General features: G+C 37.0%; 2 protein-coding genes across 2 annotated transcripts in view; one reads left to right on the top strand and one right to left on the bottom strand.

Annotated features, from left to right (window-relative positions):
* The window catches only part of LOC150096821 (magnesium-dependent phosphatase 1-like), a 48,284-nt gene extending 39,129 nt beyond the window's left edge, over window positions 1-9,155 (bottom strand). Inside the window, exons 1-2 of the mRNA XM_090408355.1 lie at window positions 9,135-9,155; window positions 4,006-4,070 (exon numbers count right to left, since the gene is read on the bottom strand). Coding sequence (XP_090264481.1) covers window positions 4,006-4,037 — 32 coding nt within the window. The 5' untranslated portion in view covers window positions 4,038-4,070; window positions 9,135-9,155. The remainder of the gene's footprint in view (window positions 1-4,005; window positions 4,071-9,134) is intronic.
* LOC150096820 (F-box only protein 31-like) overlaps window positions 8,803-21,848 on the top strand; it is a 133,860-nt gene continuing 120,814 nt past the window's right edge. Inside the window, exon 1 of the mRNA XM_090407802.1 lies at window positions 8,803-9,407. Within this exon, the coding sequence (XP_090263928.1) occupies window positions 9,149-9,407 (259 nt within the window). The 5' untranslated portion in view covers window positions 8,803-9,148. The remainder of the gene's footprint in view (window positions 9,408-21,848) is intronic.

Here is a 21,848-nt window from a genome sequence, read left to right as displayed (position 1 = left end):
ACATGTAATAGAAGGAACAAGAGGTTCAAGAGTTTTGGATTTGGTCACAGCATCAGAAGAGTTAATAATAACTGAGATGACATCTCTTCCACCAGTTGGAGAGAGTGACCATGTGGTTTTGACTTGGAAGATGAATAGACATGCAGGAGAATCAAAGAGATGGGAACGTATGTGGAATTATAAGGCAGGTAATTATAATAGTCTTAAACGTCAACTTGGGGAAGTTTCACGGAGGGACGGGATACCATTAGTGCTTGGGAAATTGTGAAGGAATATTTGTTAGCAGCAATAATAAGCTGTATTCCACGAGTGAAGAAGAGGACACAATTTGGAGTAAAGTGGATAAGGAGACAGGTGAAGAGCAGATGCATGAAGAATATAAGACACAGGCCAGGAGAGTGAACTAGTATGGTAAGGAAGGCGAAACTGGAATATGAGAAGAGATTGGCCCTAAGATCCAAAGAAAATCCTAAGGAATTTTCTTTGGATCTTAGGGCCAATGACTGTGTAAGATTGACATTGTGGGATAAAAACGGGAATAGAGTGACTGATGCAGAGGACATAGTGGAATTGTTCAATGAACACTTTATTGAAGTATTTCATCCTGGAGGAATAAATTTTAATACTAGAGGGATAGGGCAGGTTTGAGATTTAGAAGTGCAGGAGGAGACTGTGTTCCAGATGCTGAGTACTCTGGATGTCAGTAAAGCTGTGGGACTGGATGGTATTTCACCACGAGTTTTGAGAGAATGTGCTAAAGAACTGACAGCTCCTTTGACCTGGCTTTTCAATGAAAGTCTGGCTACAGGAAAGGTGCCCAGGGAATGGAAGGAAGGTAAGATAGTGCCATTGCATAAGGGTGGTAGCAGACTGGAAGTGTCTAAATATAGGACAGTTTGTGTGTCATCAGTAGTTGTTAAGATCTTGGAGAAATTAGTGAGGGACAGTATACAGCATTGGGCAGATGGGGGTAATGTTATTTGTGAGAGTCAACATGGATTTGTGAAGGGGTGCTCTTGTTTTAGTAATATGCTAGCCTTTTATAATAAAGTCACAAGAGCAGTAGATGAGGGAAAGGCATATACTGCAATTTTCTTGGATTTAGCAAAGGCATTTGACAGGGTGCCACATGATAAGCTGATATTTAAGTTGCAGCACATGGGTCTGGATGTCAGGTTGATCAACTGGATTCAGGATTGGCTGTGCAATAGGTATCAGAGAGTTGTGTATGGTGGGGCAGTTTCAAGAAGGCAGAGTGTTACAAGTGGGGTCCCACAGGACTCAATACTGAGATCTATACTGTTTAACCTTTGTATCAATGATATTGTCAGTGGATTGGAAGGGGATAGTCTGCAGATGTGAAGCTGGGAAGGGTTATTAGTAATAGTGGCGATGTGGTAGCCTTGCAAGAGGATTTGAATAAGCTAGACAGATGGACAAATGAATGGGAGGTGTCGGTTTAATGCAGCAAAATATAAGATCTTGAGGTTTGGGACACATCGATAGGATGCTGCATACTCTATTGGAGGAGCTATACTGGAAGAAGTAGGGAAGAGATCTGGGGTCGATGATTGATAGAAACCTGAAATTCAGGGGACATATTGCAAAGGTGGCAAAGGTAACACAGAGGATTGCTGCAATAATGAGAAGGACGCTGACCAGCAGAGATAAAAGAGAGATCATTCTGTTGTATAAGACTCTGATCAGGCCACACTTAGACTATTGTTCACAGATTTGGTCCCCTGAATTTGAAGGGGATAAATTAACTGTGGAAAGGGTATACAAAGGCAGATAACAAAGATGGTTTCAGGACTGTACAATGTTAGTTATGAGGATTGTCTGAGGGAATGTGGACTGCAGAGTTTGGTGGATAGAAGAAGAAGAATGATCTCTCTTTTATCTCTGCTGGTCAGCGTCCTTCTCATTATTGCAGCAATCCTCTGTGTTACCTTCACCACCTTTACAATATGTCCCCTAAATTTAAGGTTTCTATCAATCATCGACCCCAATTACAGAGTTGACAGCGGGGAGTTCTTTCGCTTGGTTGAACAGCGTGAAGGAGTGATGACAAGGGGCCATCCCTGGAAGTTACGAAATGAAACTATGAGCAAGAGGGTGAGGAGTGGTTTCTTTGCATGGAGGGAAGTTGAACCATGGAATGCATTGCCTGAATAGAGTGGTGAGAGTGAGAACGGTCAATGAGTTTAAGGAGTGATATGATAGACTTTGTGTTTCCTAATAGGGACCTCCCACAATGAGTCTTGATAGACTTTGTGTTTCCTAGGAAGGACCTCCCAAGAGAGTCTTTTGACTCCATGGAGGCCTGAATAATAATAATAATCTTATGTATCATAAGACGTCATCGGTACAATTATTGAATAACAAAAAGAACTGAATTCAAAAAACATTAGCATGCATGCTTAAACTGAAATCCCTCTATGTATTCAGTTACTGTTTATGTATTAAACCTAATGGACTGAAATCCAAACTAATTAAGTTGAATTAAAATATAACAGATTAATTTATTTAATACAATTGAGGATAACAATTTCCCAAACTTCTGGAATAGCGAACATAGTCGTTTCGATTAAGATTAGGTCTGTGAAGTAAGGCATCAACACTTTCTTTATATAAATGTTAACATTTAAATATAGATCTATGTAGCAGCTTAGCATTTTGCCACTGCATTGTATGGTTAGTATTTTTGATTCCATGTTGTGCAAGGCCAAATTTGTGAGGTTTGATAAGTCGGATATGGTCTTGATATTCAGAGATATGTTTATTTATAGATCTTCCTGTTTATCCATAGTAAGATAAGTTACACAAACATGGTACTTCATATACACTAGGTAGTATCATTGGTTAGAGTATGTCTTTTGGAGAAGATAGCAAGTTGTTAATTTCGTTGATGGGTTTATAAGTAGCAATGAGTTGATATTTTTATCTAATTTTTGCCACATGTTCAGAGATGCCTTGAATATAATGGTATAGGAGTCCTGTGAGCTTCTTGTGTGGGTTGATTTGTAAAATAGCGGTTAATTATTTTTTGGATTATTATTGGATTATATCCATTTAGTACGGCTGTTTCTTTGATAATTTCCAGTTCTTGTTTTAGAGATTTTTCAGAACAAATCTTCTGTCCTCTGGATACTAAAGATTTCATGATGCCATATTTTTGAAATGGATGGTGAGCTGATGTATTTATGGATATAACGACCTGAAAAAGTTGGTTTTCGATAGACATAAGTGGAAATTGATCAATTTTGTTTACGCTGGATGTGTCCATCAAGAAAGGAAATACCTTTTGATGATTCTTTTTCTAGTACGAATTCGATACAAGGATGTCAATTTTTGGTAGAAATGAATTGGAGTCACTCAGAACCAGAACTCTACTCATTTTTACAAAAAACCAACACCTTACATCCTCTATAGGTGAAAATTTTACATCTAATAAATTTATTCAAGCAAGTTTTAGTTTCCATGTTTAAATTTTTTCGAAGTTGAAGCTTAATCTTTTAAATAAGACAAAACTAATAAATATGAACAAACCAAACAGAGAATTAATGGCTGTTAAATAATTGAAAATGAACAAATATCTTAATCACCAAAACAAATGAAGATAATCATACTACTATTTTCAAATAATCAGCTTACCATGAAAAAAAAAAAAAAAAAAAAAAAAGAAAGAAATTAGTCTCTGATAACTCTCTGGCACTTACCAAATGATGAAATATAACCCACTGCATTAAAAAGAACACTAGCAAGTTATTACTTAAACAAGATTCCCTGTTTAAAATTAGGATACAAACCCACAACCTGTTGGATAGGGAGCAAGTGCATCACTCAGTCAACCAAGCTGAAAACATTGAAAGCAGTCATACTTTGTTAATGCAAAAATGAATCTATGATAATCACATAATGGATCATATAAGTATGCTAACAGTAGAACAAAAGAAACTTTAGATTTTTGAAATGTCTACTGAAAAGAACAAAAATTTAATATACCTACTTGTCTTTTCTAAATGGACCTGAAACATGAGTATCAACCCAAAATGGCCACAGTGTGTAATCTGAAAATGAAAATTAATGAAAACTATGATCATTATCAAATTCATGATATGCAACCTCAGAGGATGTATAGAATACCAGATTATATTTTGATATTCTAAGGCTCTACTAACTACATTATAAATACAATTAATAAAATTCACCACATTTCTTTTTTTTTCTTTTTCCCCTTAGCTAGTGCCTAGGTGGGACTGCTAGCAATATCCCTCTCTTTTCAGACTCATGCTATACACTACCAAGTAATTACAATTGGTATTGGCTTCAGCTATCCAGCATTCATTTGTCTACTTTGTGAGTAACTAGATGTATTTGTCGCTGTTAAATAATAATAATTATCATATAGTGCTATTATGTAGTAACATACCCATAAATATGTCAATCAGAAAGTGCAAGGTTGTTGGGAGAAGATTTAAAATATATATATATCCGGTCTGGGTAGTGGCCCCTTGCCTTTAATGCATAGCATCATACATCTCAAGAAGATGTGGTTTGCATTAAGGGTAAATATTAAGAATAGTGATCACAGCTTATTCCACCTTTACCATAAGTTGCCTAAGACTTGCACTACGTGTGGGTCACCTGGACTTGCACTACTTGCAGGCGCAAACTTGACTTTCTTGTCTGTTTGCTTACTTGGTGATGGATTAAAACCAGGTTTATATTAAAAATAGCTTGGTATCTTTAACGTATATTATACCCAAGGTAAAAAGCTTTCTACATCTATCTCTCATCCTGAGATTTTTATTTAATAAGGTCAAAGCACCTTATGGTAACTTGTTTTGGTAAAATATATATAAGCTCTGTATTACTCAAACCTTGGTATTTCTAAGCCTGGCTCCCACTGATGAGACAAGTCCCAGATCCCAGATTTAGCGGCCCCGAGAGAAAGCTCCATGTTCCAGCTCTGCAGTGAAAGTGTCCCAGCCTTGGATTCCAGTTTCCAGACCCCGAGAGAGAGCTCCTATTACAGTCCTGCTGCCTTGGTAAGAACCCTTTGTTTTTTTTTTCTTCTTTGGTTCTTTGTGTTCCCCCTGTACCTAAGTTTAACAGGTTTTTTCTTATCTGCAAACAGGGAAAGCTTGGCCTTTTCTACAAGTCTGTCTTTTTGTGGACTTGGATCGTACAAGGGTCTACTCTTCCCTTTTTTTTTTTGAAGTATGTCTTCGGCTCTACCGAGAGTAAGAACCCTCGGGTTCGAAATCGAACAAGTGTACACAAGAGGACGTTTGCGAAAGCGCTGACTGCGTAGGGGCAGATAATATTTCTGGCTTTACCCCCTATGGGGGTGGCAGATATCAAGTAGTTTGTAAAAATACAACAATAAGGGAGAAACTACTCAAAGGGGTTGAGTGTCAAGGGAAACTTTGCCATCATTTTGTCGTTGGTAGCATCTCTAAAAAGATGAGAATAGAGCGATTCCCTCTGGAATACCTAGAAGGAGGCAACGACATAATTAATCAAGTCTTTTCGAAATGGGGAACCGTATGAGATGTCCAAGTGGGCAAAGACGCTGACTACCCTGAATGGATGTCGGGGGAAGTCATGTTCTCGTTAACGATGAAAACAGAAGTTCCGAATTTTGTAATGATCGGGTCGGCCAGGGTAATGGTGAGTTACCCGGGAGTAAAGAGGCAATGTTTTAAATGTGGAGCCCTGACTCATCTCGGGGCCCAGTGCCCGAAGTTAAAGTGTAAGAACTGCCTAACAGCGGATCATACACTAGCACAGTGCCAATCGGCATGCCTAAAATGCGGCATTAACGGCCATAAAATAGACACCTGTCCGGACAGAAATCTGGCCAAAAAATTGGGAGGCATTATTACGGCAACACGGAAACAACAGCCCAAAATGTTATTGGCACAGAACCGAATGATTTCCCCAACCAGACCTTATGGACTCTGTCAGTAACTAGCCCTCTAATTATGGAGTCTCCATATACTGCTATCTTGGAATCACTCATCACTTCTATCACTCTTTGTTCTTTCATTCTGATTTCTTGCATACGCTCATTAATTTCAACTAGACGTGTAACATCACTCAACATATTCTTCATTTCCAGTATCTGTTTCATTAAATCTTGCATTCCGACAACTTCACTCTCTATCTCACTACCTCTCGTTCGGCCGCACTTTACTTCCTTTTCCTCATTCATACTTTCTTTCACCCCCTTATCACTAACTTTCTCTTGTACAGCTTTGCATTCTTTCACTCCTTCAGTTTCTCCAACTTTTGTTTCACTTCACTTTCGCAGTCGCTTCTACATCTTTGCATTCTTTTACTCCCTCAGTTTCGCTTGCTTTCGTTTCATTTTGGTTTTTTGTAACTTTCACTTCTACATTCCTGCATTCTTTCACTTCATCAGTATCTCTATCTTTCGTTTCATTTCCATTTCTTTCATGTACACTATCTTTCTTTTCAGTCAGTTTCGCATACTGTGTATCATGGTTTAACAGTATATCGCACTTACAACAAATCCATACTTTCTCATCTTTCGCTCATTCTTTCCCTCTCCACAAAGACATTTCTTACATTCTGCCATGCATACATATCGCACTCAGGACACTGAATCAGTTTTGAAAAGTCTATGTCGCCAATATGTCGTGGGAAGGTTTTGAAAAACTTATGTGATCACTCTAGGCAGGCCTACGTACAAATCACCATCTTATGATCTGCCATTCACCCTTTGCCAACTGCCAATTTCCTCCCTTATCCTATGATGTATCGTGGTGGATGGCTTCCTTTCTTTGAGTTTCCTCACTAATGCCAGAGCACCCAGAATTCTACACTTTCACCCATGTTATTTCTCCTATTCATACATGACCTTCACTCACTAATCTGAAATCCCATCTATAGTTTTCTATTTACACACACAATCTATTTCTCTCTTTCACTTGACAAACTTTGCAGTGCTCAAATATCTCAAAAGTATACAGAATATATTCCATAATCAAAGCCTTAACAACTGATTTCCTTGCAATATTTTCATGGGGCTGAGGACAATCTTGTCAATTTCAACTTTACCAAAACACAGTCCTGCCTTATTTCATGCAGAGAAGACCACAATTCACACACGCAAACCTACCTTTAATAATGTTAATATCACCACGTAACATCAGCTCTCTCTTTGTGAGCTAACTTGCACCTCTAGCCTTTCCTAACATACATCGTATTTATAGCTGCTTCCACTTTCAAAAACTTAGGTATTCTTTTCCAATCAAATGTTAACATATAAATTCCAAATCTGCTCTACTTTAGAATACTGTTTTCACATAAGAGTTGGTGCACCAAAAACCTCTCTAAAAATGCTTGTTGCTATCTGGAAAAGAGCTGTCTGGTTAACTGGTGACATCTGTCACACAGACTCACTCCAGTCATTTTCTCATAGCTGTTCTGTTTCTTCCTCCATATGCCTCTTTTTTCATGAGCACTGTTCCCCTGAATTGGCTTTCACTATTCCTCCACTTTCCCTTAATCTCCCATAAACATAAGAGCAAATGATCAATTTTTGGTGACTATCTACCATCAAACACATTAAACTAAACAATTAACCATTCTTTTTCAGCCCATCGATTCCTGTTCTTTTAACAGCTTCCTCCATAGTATCCCTATGGATTATAACCACTAGTTGTTTTCTAAAACATCAAGAGGTTCTTTCTTTCTTTCTTCTTAGTTACTTATCCATTGCTATTTAGAATTACAGCTAAAGCAACTAAGGTTATGAGGCCGTATGTCAACTGCATGTGTTCTTCTGGCAGGTGTTTTCAGGATGAAACTCTGCCATCTCCACATGAGATCTGGTAACACCATTTGTCCATGCATGGCACTGATGTGCTATATGCCCTTTCATGTATGTATCACTAACTATATATATATATATATATATATATATTCTGAACATTGAATATATATATATTCAATGCACCTTGCAGTATTTCTATTTCCTTATGCTTTTGCATAAGGAAACAGAAAGGCAACCAGTGGCATATTTGGGTATGGGCCTAGAGCGGCACATTTTGAGGGGTGGCGGATATTTCCGGGCTCTCATTTTTGTAATTATATTTATATTACGAATTTATGATATAAATAGGTTATGCATGTAAATCAACATGTTCATTAAATATGGGGGGGCGGCACTTTTTGCGGGGCCTAGGGGCGGGGAAATACCTAAATATGCCACTGAAGGCAACTAGGCAGTATTAAACTGCTACTTTAATTTCTGGTGGTCGTTCATCTTACCTTGCCAATTTTAAATATTAAATTTATACATACTCATACATCCAAGATATTACCTGTTATACTGTAATTCTGAATTCACTAAGTGTCACAGAGTATAAAATTACATTAAAGAATATAAAAATAAGAATACTGAACAAGATTAAGTTGCTTTCGTTGTTTAACGCTGCTTTTTTTTAATTTTCACATTCTGCAATAATAATTTTTTGTAATGTATCAGGAGGGGAAGATAAAACTTTTCGCAGAAAATAATGCTTTGCTTATCAATACTGAAATATTCTTTACTTGTCAATTGATATTCTTTGCTTATCAATCTGAAATACTTGTTTACTTAAATTTACTGTGTTTCGATTTATGCAGACGTGTTTGGTATAAAAACACCCAGTATCAGAATAAATCATCTTTGCGGTTTCACAATACATTCCAGAAAAGACCCCAGGCCAATGTTATAAACGGAATCCTTCGTTGGGAGAGGTGTGTCAATCTATTTAAGCCGCCTGACGAAATACACGTATCTACATTTGCTTACAGAATGCTTCAACCTTGTGTACGATTTGGCGTAAGCTTCTTGACGGAAGTTGCAAAGTTAGCTGATTAGCCGTAAGAGAAGGGTCACTTGATAAGACATTTTTTTCTTTATGTTTTTAATACCATGCACACAAAAAAAAGTTTCATAGTTTATCTCCGCAAGTCAGATTTTAGAGTTCAATGGAACATTATTGGTTGTCTCCGATAGGAATAAAAGGTGATGAGAGAACTGTTTCATTTCCGAATTTATATATAAGCTGTAATTACTATTGCAACAGAGGATATTTTAATTGATGCCATCTTACCTAAATCGAAAACGATGAGTTTCGGCCGTCTGCTAGAAGACTCAGCTGCAGCCATTGTCACGATCTCGCTGTCAGTAGTATGTGCTGTGATAGGGCGAGAGTTTATCAGTCGCCGTAAAATCATGGTCGGAATGGAAGATTTACCCGTTGAATTACTGGCAAGAATTTTTATGTTTCTACCAGCCAAAGATATCGGTAATGTTTCTCAAGTATGTCGTACTTTCTATGAAGCAAGTCGCATTGAATCTGTCTGGATATACCGTTGTCAAACTGGTAAGTAAAGGTTTAATAGATCAGTGGTTTTATTAGTGTCGTGTAATATTTTTTAGAGGCACTCTCATTTGACTACTGACAAAAATATATATACAGAATGTTAAGGCAGTCTCATTGTAAAGTTACTTGTACATCAGCGTAGTTGTTACTTTATCCAGCAAACCAAAAATTTAAGTGTTTCCGTTTATTGTCATTATATGACTCAGTAATTATGCATGTTGTGTGATTCAAATACTTGACAAGATTTGCATACACCATTATATGGTTTAGCATTGTGATATGTGTAACAGTTCTGCAATTCGACAGAAATTAAAGAATTGTTGATATATGATTAAACAATTATATTGTTAAATTGTAATTATGGCAATCTGTTATACAAAGAGATATTTTTTGTAAAGTTACTAGCATCTACACCGAAAATCAATTTGAATCTATTTCAATGGTCTTAACTATATCTTGTGATTTTTGCAGTAGGAATGATCCTTAAAAAGGATGCGGAGGCGCCATGAGATTATCCAGTTGCATAAGGGTGGTTACTAGGGTCAGTTCACATTTCTAAGTGGCAGTTTTGGTTTTGAAGAAGTTGATTAGAATTACTCTACGGAATTAATTTTTTTTTTTTTTAGACGACCAACATAGATTTTTCAAGTCAGCTTTATTTTAGTAATATAGTTAGAACTAGATTATTAAATTATCTGGTTATGCTAACAAGATGATGGAGTTGGGTTAAGAGAATAGCTACATGATATTGGACTTTTCAAAAAAACATTGTGCACATTCAAAGATTCATTGCAGGAGGACATTCCAAGCCACACAACCCACTATTACTTGATGCTCCATCTACACACTATACTATTTCCTAATAGAATGCCCATTAATGGTATTTTTTTCTGTTAATTGTATGTGTTCTTTCTTTAGTCTTCTTGTGCAGGATGAAAAAACCTGAGTTTCCAGGAAAAGAAAAGAAAACTTGAGATGGATAAGAGGGTGGCCGACAGACATCAGAGTAATATGTATGGTGGAGTAGAATAAAAGAAATGTTAGGGTCGGCAACAGCAAACAAAAGTAATATATAGATCCTGTAGGATAACATTGTGGATGCAGGATAAGGATTATTAGTTTAATATGGCAAAGTATAAAATTATACACTTTGTATTGAAAAGATTCCTGTGTATGGAATTTTCTATCATTGCAAATCCATATTAATGGATTTGCACTGCTAGAAATTGATGAAGCCAGGATATTGAAGTTCAGAGAATGTATTACAAAAGTAGGCAAAGCAGCACAGTGGATCACTTGATACATCCACGTCTTGACTATTGTGCCCAGATTTAGTTGCTGGATTTCTTGGGGGGTGTGAAAGTTGCGAAGCAGGTACAGTGATAAGTAACCAAGATGGTGTCAAACCAATAAATGCTTTGTTTGAGGAGAGATTGAAGATTTCTGAGTTACAAAAAGTGAATGATAGACAGAGGGGAGGTGATATGATAGAAACATAATTACGGAAGGGGGGAGTTGTTATAGAATAAATGAAGGAGAAAGTTGAGCATCTGTCAAATCACTGATGTATAGATTGAATCAATAGCTCAAGGTTTGATCCTTGGGTTACACCAGTTGTCACCTTTAAAATTGGCAGATTCACATCCCCCGTATGCTATCTGATCTCTGTTAGCCACATTGGAATATAAACACAGGCAGTTAATTTATGTTCCAATCCTATATCTTCCATTTGATGCAACAGCCTTTCATGTGGTTATCCTGTCAAGAATGCTTCTATCTGTTCTACTTATCCAAGTCAACTATAAGATTATTATAAAAGGAAAGCATATTTGGATTTTGTAAAGGCCTTCAATAGATTGCCATGTGATAAGCTGGTATTTAAATTGTAACAGATGGAGTTGGATGGTAACTTACTGTGTTGAATTAGAGATTGGCTGCCTGATAGTTATAAAGTTGTATGGGGGGAGTGTAGCTCAGTGGAAGCAGTGTTTACACTTCACGGCACTTAGCTGCTGGAAGATGACCTAGGTTCAGTTCTAGTTGCTGACTAGAGGAACATTTTCTAAGTATTTCTTCAGTGGGTTTCCAAGTTAGTCAGTCTCTGGCACAAGCAAGCCAGCCAGCTTTTTGTCCTGTAAATGCAAGAAAATTCACTGTAGAACCCACACTATCTCAGACAATAAATATACAACATTAGGGATCATGAGATGGCGACACTTGTCAGTACCTCTTCATCAGATAGCAATTATAATTAATGATAGTCTTGGGCTAGCTATCTCTGATTGGCTACTGGTAGCTATTACTATCCCTATCTCCAAACATTTGATAGGACTAAATGGCCTCCCCTACTCCCTATAATGTAATAAAAGGCATCAGCAGATTTATTTATTTAAAGTCACTAGAGGTGAGCCCCAATGGTGACATACAGTTCTTTGCAGATGATGCAAAGTTGGTGAGAACAGTGAGGAGTAGAATAAATGCTGTAGCCTTGCAAGAGGACTTGAATAGACTGGGTAAATGAGCAAGTTGTGGGATAAAAGTTCATTGTTGAAAAAGTGTAAGGTTTTAAAATTTGGAAAATAAAGATGGGATGTGGAGTATAGGGACCTGAAATTTTGAGGACCATTTTGCTAAAATTGTGAGGACAGCACAGCAGATTATGGCAGTGATGCAAAGAACACTGACACATAATGTAAGAATGTTATGATTCCAATGTACAAGGCCTTGATCAGTCTACTTGTTCTGCAGGTAGTGATGGTTAATAGTGGAATGAAGTTAAGAAGTCACATCACAAGTGTTGGGGAGACTGCACATGCATTGCTGCTGTGATAAGGAGTGTATTGATGAGTAGGGATAAGATAATTGTGCTACTATATAAAGCATTAGTATGACTATACTTTGACTATTGTGCTCAGATTTGGTCAGCTAGTTTCATTGTGATGTGAAAACATTGGAAAATGTCCAGAGAGTAAAGACCAAAGCAATACCAGGACTCTGGAATGTTGTTGGCTATGGAGGGGGTGGGGGGTGGGGGGGCAAGGTTAAGGAATGTAAATTGCAGAGTTTGGTAAATAGGCAGAAAAAAGGTAATATGATAGACCTTTAAGTTAGTAAGGGGATGTTGCTGGATTAATGAAGAGGGGATTATAAAAAGAGTAGAAGGTGAAAGGCCATCCTTGAAAGTTGTGTAAAGGTGAGGAGTAGATTTTTTTGCATGGAGAGTTGTGGATGAATGAAACACCCAGAATGCAGTGTGAATGCTGGAATTGTTAAGGATTTTAAGGATCAGTGTGATAAATATGTAGTTAGTGGCGTGAACTTCCGTGACATATGATGATAATAATGACTGTATTCTATTTATTATTAGTTAAATGGTTTTTAAGTCTTTGTAGCTCAGTTGGTTTATACTTTCTCTTTGGTAAGAAAGACCCAGGTTCAAATCTGGTTTATGATGTGAGATCAGGTGTTTTCAGTCAAATAGTGGGTTAGCTTATCTCATATGTAGGTGGTCCCTCCTCCAAAAAAAAAAAAAACAAAAAAACAGCCAAATTACTCAGAATACATGCAGAATATAGGCATTGTGTTTTGATTTGAAATCAAATAGTTATTCCAATAGGATGCTATTGGAATAACGATTTGATTTCAAATACCTGCAACATAGTATCAGTCTATACATGAGCGTAAATCACAAAGAAAGGAAGAAATTTTATGTCTATGAACACCACCATCCTTTAGCTTTTTTGTTTCTTGGTTGCATTTATCACATCCTTAATTTTTCACTCTTGGAAAGCTTGAAGTAGGGATGCCATTTGACAATGGCATCCCTACTTCAAGCTCACATTCCCTTCTTGGTTGTCTGTCTAATAATTTGTTAAGAAATTTCATCATCAAATTCCTGACATGTACCATCAAGGAGGGTGTATGTATAGGATACATAGTACTACATGAAAAATTTACATCATTACTAACTTCCTATCTACAATTTTATTCCAAATAAGTCTATTACCTGTCATGACTCCAACATTATCAGATCTTATATTTCTATCGCCTAAGCACTTTGTACTGTATCAATCCACCTATGTCTTGGTCTTCCTCTGGGTCTTTTTCCTGCCAACCTGGCAGAGAACACTTGTTTTGCTAATAATTCCTCTCCCATTCTGTTTAAGTGACTATATCACCTGAGATTAGTTCTGCCAACACATTCCTGGATGCTAACAATGTCAAGTTTTTTCCTAATATCCTCATTTTTAATATGATATTGCCATTGATTCCATCTGTTCATGCCTCTAATCTTTCTCAGGACTCTCATATCTGCAGTCTCTAGTCTTTGGTCAAGTGTTTTATTTTTAACCTAGCTCTCAGATCCATAAGTTAAAATTGGTTTGAACACTGTCTTGTATATATATATATATACAGCTAATTTAGTGTTTTGACTAATTTCTCTCTTATTCCATATAAATTTATTCAGTTGACTTCCTACCATACCAGCTTTGTTGATTCTGTTTTCTATTTCCATATTTAATTTATGATCTTCATTAAAAATTGTGCCTAAGTAGCTTAATTGTTTTACTTGTTCTATAGGTTCTCTATTCATTATGCAGTTAACATTTTCAATGTTTCTGTCTATTATGTGTTTAATATATAAGAATACAATGAAATCTAGATAATGTTGTTTCTCGATATGAAAGAAATAAATCCACACACACACATTAAAAAAATAACACTATGTGCTTCGAACAATCCAGTCTTCATATCTATACAGTGAATTCTAAAACTTAAATGAGGTAAATAAACATGTTGATTAATTTGATCTTAGCAAGTTCTTTCAGTAAAAATCGACATCTGTTATATTTTTATTGCTTTTAGTTTTTTTCAAAATTAATGCCACTCAGCGTTGGCAATACTGCACATCAACAGGCAGAGTTCCATAACTTGATAGTTTTCTCTAGAAAACTGAGGTTTGGTTACACCATTAAAAATACCAATACAAAGTCTTTCACATTTCTTCTTGGGTCAGTTTAAACTTTCCAGTTCGTATGTGACTTCTCTTCAGTTGGAAACGGGAGCATGAATATGAAGTATTTTTAAATTGTGCATCCTTACAATTCTAGAAGCAACGAATGTAGTATTTAACAAAATATTTCCACAGGAATTTCCTCCTTTTGATGTTAAACAAAGATGACGATGTTAGCCAATGCCGAGTAGCATTAATTTTGGGGGGAAAAAAAACTAAAAGCAATAAAAATATAACAGATGTCGATTTTTACTGAAAGAACTTACTGAGATCAAATTAATCAACATAGTTTTGTTTACCTATTTTAAGTTTTAGAATTTACTGTATAGATTTGAACACTGGATCGCTCGAAGCACATAGTGTTAATTTTTTAATGTGTGTGGATTTATTTCTTTCATATCGAGAAACAACGCTATCTAGATTTCATTTTATTCTTATATATTAAACACATAGTTTGTACTGAAATTTTCCTTTGATATAATTATCAAAAGTAGGATGTCCCTCAGTCAATGGACAACTAATGCGCAAACTTTTAATAATTCTAACTCATTATTGGGTTTCTGCCTATTTTCATTATCTTTGTCTTGCTGGCCTGGTTGGCCAAGTGGTTCGAAACAACTGCCTCGAATCCCACCTTGGGCATGGATGTTTGTGTAATACTATACTAGTGGTGGTGGACGGTAGTGGCGTTGGTGTGGTTAGTGGAGAGAGAGAGAGAGAGCTGTAGAGTGGGTGCCCTCCCTCGAATCCCACTGTGGGCATGGATCTTTGTAATTGTCTGTGGAATACTAGTGGTCGTGGTGGTAGGCAGTGCTGGTGTAATTGATGGAGACAGAGAGATGTAGAGTAGGTGCCCTCCCTCGATAAGTCTTAGGACTCCCTAGAGGTGTCATGTAATAATAATAATATAGATAATGAATAGAGAGGATATAATGTATATCCTCGACTGACACCAGATTTAACATTAAACCGTCTTCCTCTACTTCAATTCTAACTGCTTACTTACAACTTAAAGACTCAGTACTACTTGATGTCATGTCCCATTGACACCATACAACTGTAGTGTTTTGAATAGCTTCTCTCTTGGCACCTTGTCATATGCCTTTTCCAGATGTACAAAACTTAAATACAGATCTTTGTTTTATTCCCATGATTTCTCAACTATTTGTTGTAAAGTGAAAATATGATCCTGACAGCCTCTATTTGGCCTGAATCCAGCTTATCTTCACCAAGCTTCTCTTCCACAATCTTTCTCAACTGTTTCTCAATATACTAGCATAAATCTTTCCAGGAATGCTCAGTAGAGAAATACCGCTATAATTCTCACATTCAGTTTTATTTCTCTTTTTATATATGGGTACTATGAGCTCTACTCCAATCATCTGGAATTCATCCCTCTGTCCAGGTCTTCTGAACTATGCAGTGCAACCACTGTAAGACTTTTATACCTCCATACTTAGCATTTTTGGTTGAAAATCATCTACTCCAGCTGCCTTTCCACATTTCAGGTTTTGATGGCATTTTCGTTTTCAAGTATGGATATGTATGATTGCATGCATGGTCAGTGTTTTTTTCATGACTGTGCTGTCACTGATTGTTTAATTTAGCAATTTTCCAAAGTAGTTACTCCATACATCAAGGATGTCTTTTTCTCCAGTTTTCAAGTCACCTTTATCATCTCTAACTCCTTTTACAGCACTCTTTCCTCCATTTCTAAGCTTCTTCAACAACCTCCAGAATATCTTGCCATCTTCTTGATATTTATTTTCTATGTTAATACCAAAGTCCTTCCATGACTTTTGTTTAGCTTTCTTATATTTGTCTCTGTATTCTCTAAGAGCACAAGCTGACTTATTTGCCAGGAACTTTTGATATGCTTTCTTGTTTTCCTTCGCTGACTCTTTAACTTCCTGTGTCCACCATTGAGTTCTGATTTTTCTGTCCTTGCAGACAACCTCTCTGGCTGAATCAATCAGTATTTTCTTCAGGACTTAACATTGATTGAGTCCTGTTCTCAAACTCTTTCATTTTTTCTTAAATAGTATTTGTGTATTTTAGTCTACAGTTCACATCTGAGAGCTGTTCAATTTTTATTCGCTTTAAAACTTTCTTACATGTTCTTCTTTTCATATGAAATTCAATTTTATTCTGCTCTTGACTAAATGGTGATCACTTCCAATTTGAAAACATCTGTATACTCTAGTGTCCTGCAGCAGGGAGAAAACATCACTATCGTTATGTTGGAACATTATGTTCCAACATAACCAGTCCATGTGTTAGTAATAATAGTCCATGTCCTGAGAAGAAATTCAACAGGTATTTACCATTATTATTAGCTTTGCTTTTTTTCTCCAAATTTTCCGAAAATATTTTTGTATGTCTGACAATAATTTCCTACTTTGGTATTTAAATCCCCAATTCCATTATCATTAATGTATAAATTGAACCACAGTGTCCCAAAACTGATACCTATCTGACAGCCAGTCACTGATCCAACTCAAAAGTCTGTTATCCAATCTCATTGGTTTTAATTTATTTAATAGTTAGTTCTGTGGGAGTGTATCAAAAGCTTTTGATGCTCCCACAGGGGAGATGCATATACTATGCATCTCCCCTGTCCAAGGTATTTTCCACCTTGTTAAGTACATAAGTTAGTAAAACATTGGTTTCCTTTTAACAAACCCATGCTGATGTGTATCAAATAGCCATTCTCCAATCCAGTGCACTGATCTGCTATCCAATTCTATCTGTTCCAATTTGATTATCAGCTTGTCATGTAGCAATCTATCAGATGGCTTTGCAAAATCTAAATATACCACTGCATATGTAGCTCCCTTCAATGCATTTGTCTACTTTCTATAATAAGTAGAAAACTAAAACTTTTTTTTTTTAATCAAACCCATGCCATCCATTAAAAAGAACTCGTCCATTGTCAACCCATTTCTGAAACTTGGTCCTCACTGCCTTCTGTAATACTTTAATAATGCTTTAACCACAAATCCAGACAGAGAGATTAGCCTGTAATTTGAAGACTTAGTTCTACTTTGTGAAACAGAACAATTTTACCCTCTTTCCACTCCCATGTAGACAGAATCTAAATCTAAAACTCATATTAAAAAGATATGTCGAATGTGTTAAGTCATTGGAACAATCCCTCAAATTAACATCAAATTTATTCTAATTCTTCATACTCCTTCTGCTCAATCACATGATGGGCACTCACAACCTTTCCCACAGCCCTGAAGTTCTGCATGATATTACCCTCGTGAGGATGGAATACATTTTTATCAATCACTCATTTAACATCTCATCTGTGACTATTCTACTGTTTTCAAATATTTAACCAATGAATGTATATTTGCCAGTTCATTCTTCTACTGACCACTTATTGAAAGAACTCTCTAGGGTTTTTTTTTGTGGCCTCATTAGCTAACTGCTGCTCATACTGCACTTTTGCTTACTGATTATTGCCATTCATCTTTTGCTGCAGGTTGCTGAAAGGTGAAGCTGAATAACTGGGAGGAGACCTGCACATTGCCTTTTAAGGAACGTGAACCACTGACCAGTGCTTCTGACCTGGTCCGTTGTCTAATTCTCACCTTCTTGTGATGCACCCTGTTGGGTATCTACCTGAATGCTGAACGAAATGGTGGGATGACAATTTGGGATTTAGTGAACCAAATTGCATTCTTATTGGCTTAAACTTAAATCCAAGATGATTGCAACATAACACAATTTCATTCTGGCTGGGACGTTACTCAGTTAAACACGTCCCCCATTGTTTTCATCAGGGAACCTGCAAAAAATCAGCAGCTAGAACAAATCCTAACCCAACAGTGGAGTACAAGATTGGCACCATCAACATGACGAGCACTAGGGGGGGGGATTAAGAGAATTGGGAAAGCACAAGATTGACATAATAGCAGTTACTGAAATGAAGGCAAATGCAGGTGAGATTTTTCTGATCAACAAATACAGGACTTTTGATTCAGGCAACAACAATGAGGTAAAAGGAGTAGCTATAGTACTCAACACTAAATATGAGGATGATCTTCTTGAATGGCAAGCAATATCAAGTAGAGTAATGTGGTAAATATCAGAATGGGGGAACTGGACAGTGAGACTTCTTTGTGTGTATGGTCCTGCAGAAGGTTCTACTAAGGAAGAAGTCAAGCAGTTTGTTGCCACCTGCCCTCCAACAAGGATAAATTGTTCCTTGTTGGAGGGCTAAACTACAAAGCAGGAAATGTTTTTTAATGTTGGGCCATATACGAGAGGTTGGCTGGTCAACCTATAGTACTTTAGTACCGTATATGGATAGTAGGATGGGAAAGGAGGAACTTGTTAACATTCGATTTGAAAGCCTGTATATTGTATTCCTTGGGAAATACCTCAGGGAGGAGACTGTGTTCCACAGTACAGCAGTAGCAGGAATGAAGGAGGAAAAAGAAACTTGTTCTGTGGGTTTCAAAGTGTAATGTGAAGGGATGTTGGGAGTTGGCTGTACGTGTTCCAATGGGTTTAGTACAGAGTGGGGGAATTATTGATGTTGTTTCAGATGAGTGTTTTCCGTGAAAATATTTGTAGAATATACAAATTGCAGAGACTAAACGTCTGTGTGTGTGTGGGGGGGGGGTGAGTCGGTAAGAGATGGATCATTTATCAGTCTAATTGATAAATGATCAATTAGATTAGACTCAAAAGCTTGACTGTATTGAGTCGAGCATTTTGAGGGAGCTTTTAGGATCCCCACTCCAAATGTGAGAACAGTATTCGATAGCTGGGTGGATTTGCGATTTGTATAAGGTTAACAGCTGTTTTGAAGTGGAGTAGCGTTTTGAGCGAAAGAGAAAGCCTAGTTTTTTTGTTTTTTTTTTGAAGCTGAGGATGCAATGGTTGTGATGTGTTTATGCCAGGAGAGGCCTAATGTCATGGTAATTCCGAGAAGAGAAATTTCGTCTTGTCTGAGGATTTCAGTGTTATCAAAAATAATACTGTGGAAAATGGTTCTTTTTTGTTGGAAATAAGACAGAACTGGGTTTTACTAGCGTTAAAATTGACGAGGTTTCTGAGCCCCATCGGAAGATGTTTTGGAGGTCTGCATTAAGAGAAGCTGTAGTTGATGTTCTGTGGGTTGAAGTGAGTTGTGTAGGGTAAGGTTTATCAAATAGGGTAAGGGAGGAGTGCAATGTGCTGTCATCTGCAAAACTGTGTATTGGGTTGGAGGTCAACTGAAGTAGGTCATTGATGTATAGAAGGAAGAGGGTCGGAGAGAACTGAACCTTGTGGGACCCCAGCATTAGTTGGATAGTGGGAGGATAGGGAGCCATCTACCATTACACATAGTGTGTGTCCAGACAGAAAGCTAGCAAGCCATCTGCAAGTCCTGAGACAGTCCAAATGATGGAAGTTTGCTTAGTAAGCCTTTGTGCCAGACCCGGTCAAAGGCTTTAAAGATATCGAGTGCAACTACTTGGGATTTGCCAAATTTTTCCATGGTATATGTCCAGAGATGGGTGATATATGAGAGCAGGTCATCTGTTGATCGACATCGGCAGAATCCGTACTGGTGGTCACTTAATAACTGGGTACCTTTAAGGTAGAGTAGATTGCCTGATATATAGAAATGTCTTGGGAAAATTTGGAGAAAAGAGCAAAGCTAATAATTACGGTAAGTACTTGCTGGATTGCTATTTTAGGACATGGATTAGTTATTACTTGCATCATGTTGAAACATAAAGATGTGCATGAATTCACATGGAGGGAAGATGCAAGAAATAAGAAAACTTCATTGACTATGTTATTGTTCATAGTGATGTTTTCCCACTGGTGATCACTGGTTCAGGACAGAAGAGTATACAGAGGATTTGAAATTGGAAGTGATCACCATTTAATGTTGTGCAGGATGAAATTGAATTTCATATCGAAAAGAAGGGTGCATAAGAAAGTTGAAAATGAATCCAAGTTGAATAGCTTTCAGAGGTGAATTGTAGACTCAAATACACAAGCATTATTCAAGAAAAAGTGAAACCATTTGAAAACAAGAACCAGCCTTTGGAGATTTAGTGTCATTACCCTGAAGAAAACAGTGATTCAGCCAGTAATGTGGTGAGATAGTCTGCAAGGATAGAAAAATCAGAACTCCATGCACTCAGGAAGTTAAAGAGGTAGTCAAGGAAAAGAAGAAAGCATACTGACAGTTCAAGAATCGATTGATAATTATATGATACTGTATAAGGGACAACTTGGCTTTAAGGGTTTTTCATGCATTAGTAATTTCCTAACTTTTTATAATAGTGATAGCTAAGTTGGGAAAATGAAATGGTGACACAATGATTCTGCTGGATTTAGCAAAGATATTTTGTCTGAATACCACATGGAGCTCTGTTATGCACATTAGAACAAATGAGGATGGATATGACACTGGTTATGTGGATGAGAGGGTGGTTGCTGGACAGATATCAAAAATTGATATATGGAATGGCAGAATCGAGGCAGAAATTGATGACTGGTAGTTTGTCTCAAGGTTCAGTTCTAGGACCACTACTGTTTTATTTCTACATAAATAATATAGGAAATAATCAAAATTAAATATTCAGTTGTTTTGCCGATGATTTAGGTAGAGTAATAGGGAATAACGGTGATGTGAAGAGTTTGCGAGACAATTTAAATCAATATGGGCAAAAGATAATGGGTGTCAGTTTAATGTGAAGAAATGTAAAGTTATGTATTTTGGGATAAATAGATTAGAAGCTGTGTACCACATTCCTGGAACTGTACTGCAGGAAATAGGTGAGGCTAGAGGTATAGGTATGGCGGTAGACAGAGAATTAAAGTTTAGAGAACATATTGCTAAAGTAGCTTGTAGGATTACTTGACTATTGAAAAACACCCTAACAAGTAGAGATAAGGAAGGTGTTATTCCACTTTATAAGACCTTGATACGTGCACATCTGGATAACTGTGCTCTGGTTTGCTTTCCTGAGTTTCTTGGGGATGAAGGAGCAGTGAAGAATATTTAGAGGCAAGCGACCAAGATATTGAATGGTCAGTGGAATGTTCCCTATGAGGATGTGTGGATGTAGAAGTTGGTTGATAGGAGAAAAAAAGGGGATATGATAGAAACATTTAAGTTGCTTAAAGGGTTTTATAGGATTGATGCAGGGGAAATGTTTCATCACATGGCTAGAGGTCATCCCTGGAAGTTGAACAAAGATGTGGTTAGTAGGGATATGAGGACTAGATTTTTTGCTTGGAGAGTTGTGAATGAGTGGAATGGGTTGCCAGAGTCAGTTGTGATTGCTTTTTCTGTTAATGGATTTAAGGAGAGGTACGATAGTTTGTGTCTCCTGTGATAAGTCTTCCGACAACATTGAGGTGCCCGTACAATAATAATAATTATTATTATTACGGGCAACTCCAAGGAG

The sequence above is a fragment of the Typopeltis vanoorti genome, chromosome 18, assembly GCF_054136105.1.
Source record: "Typopeltis vanoorti isolate ZY-2024b chromosome 18, IOZ_Tvanoo_1.0, whole genome shotgun sequence".
Taxonomy (NCBI): domain Eukaryota; kingdom Metazoa; phylum Arthropoda; class Arachnida; order Uropygi; family Thelyphonidae; genus Typopeltis; species Typopeltis vanoorti.
This window is presented reverse-complemented; position numbering and strand designations above follow the sequence as displayed.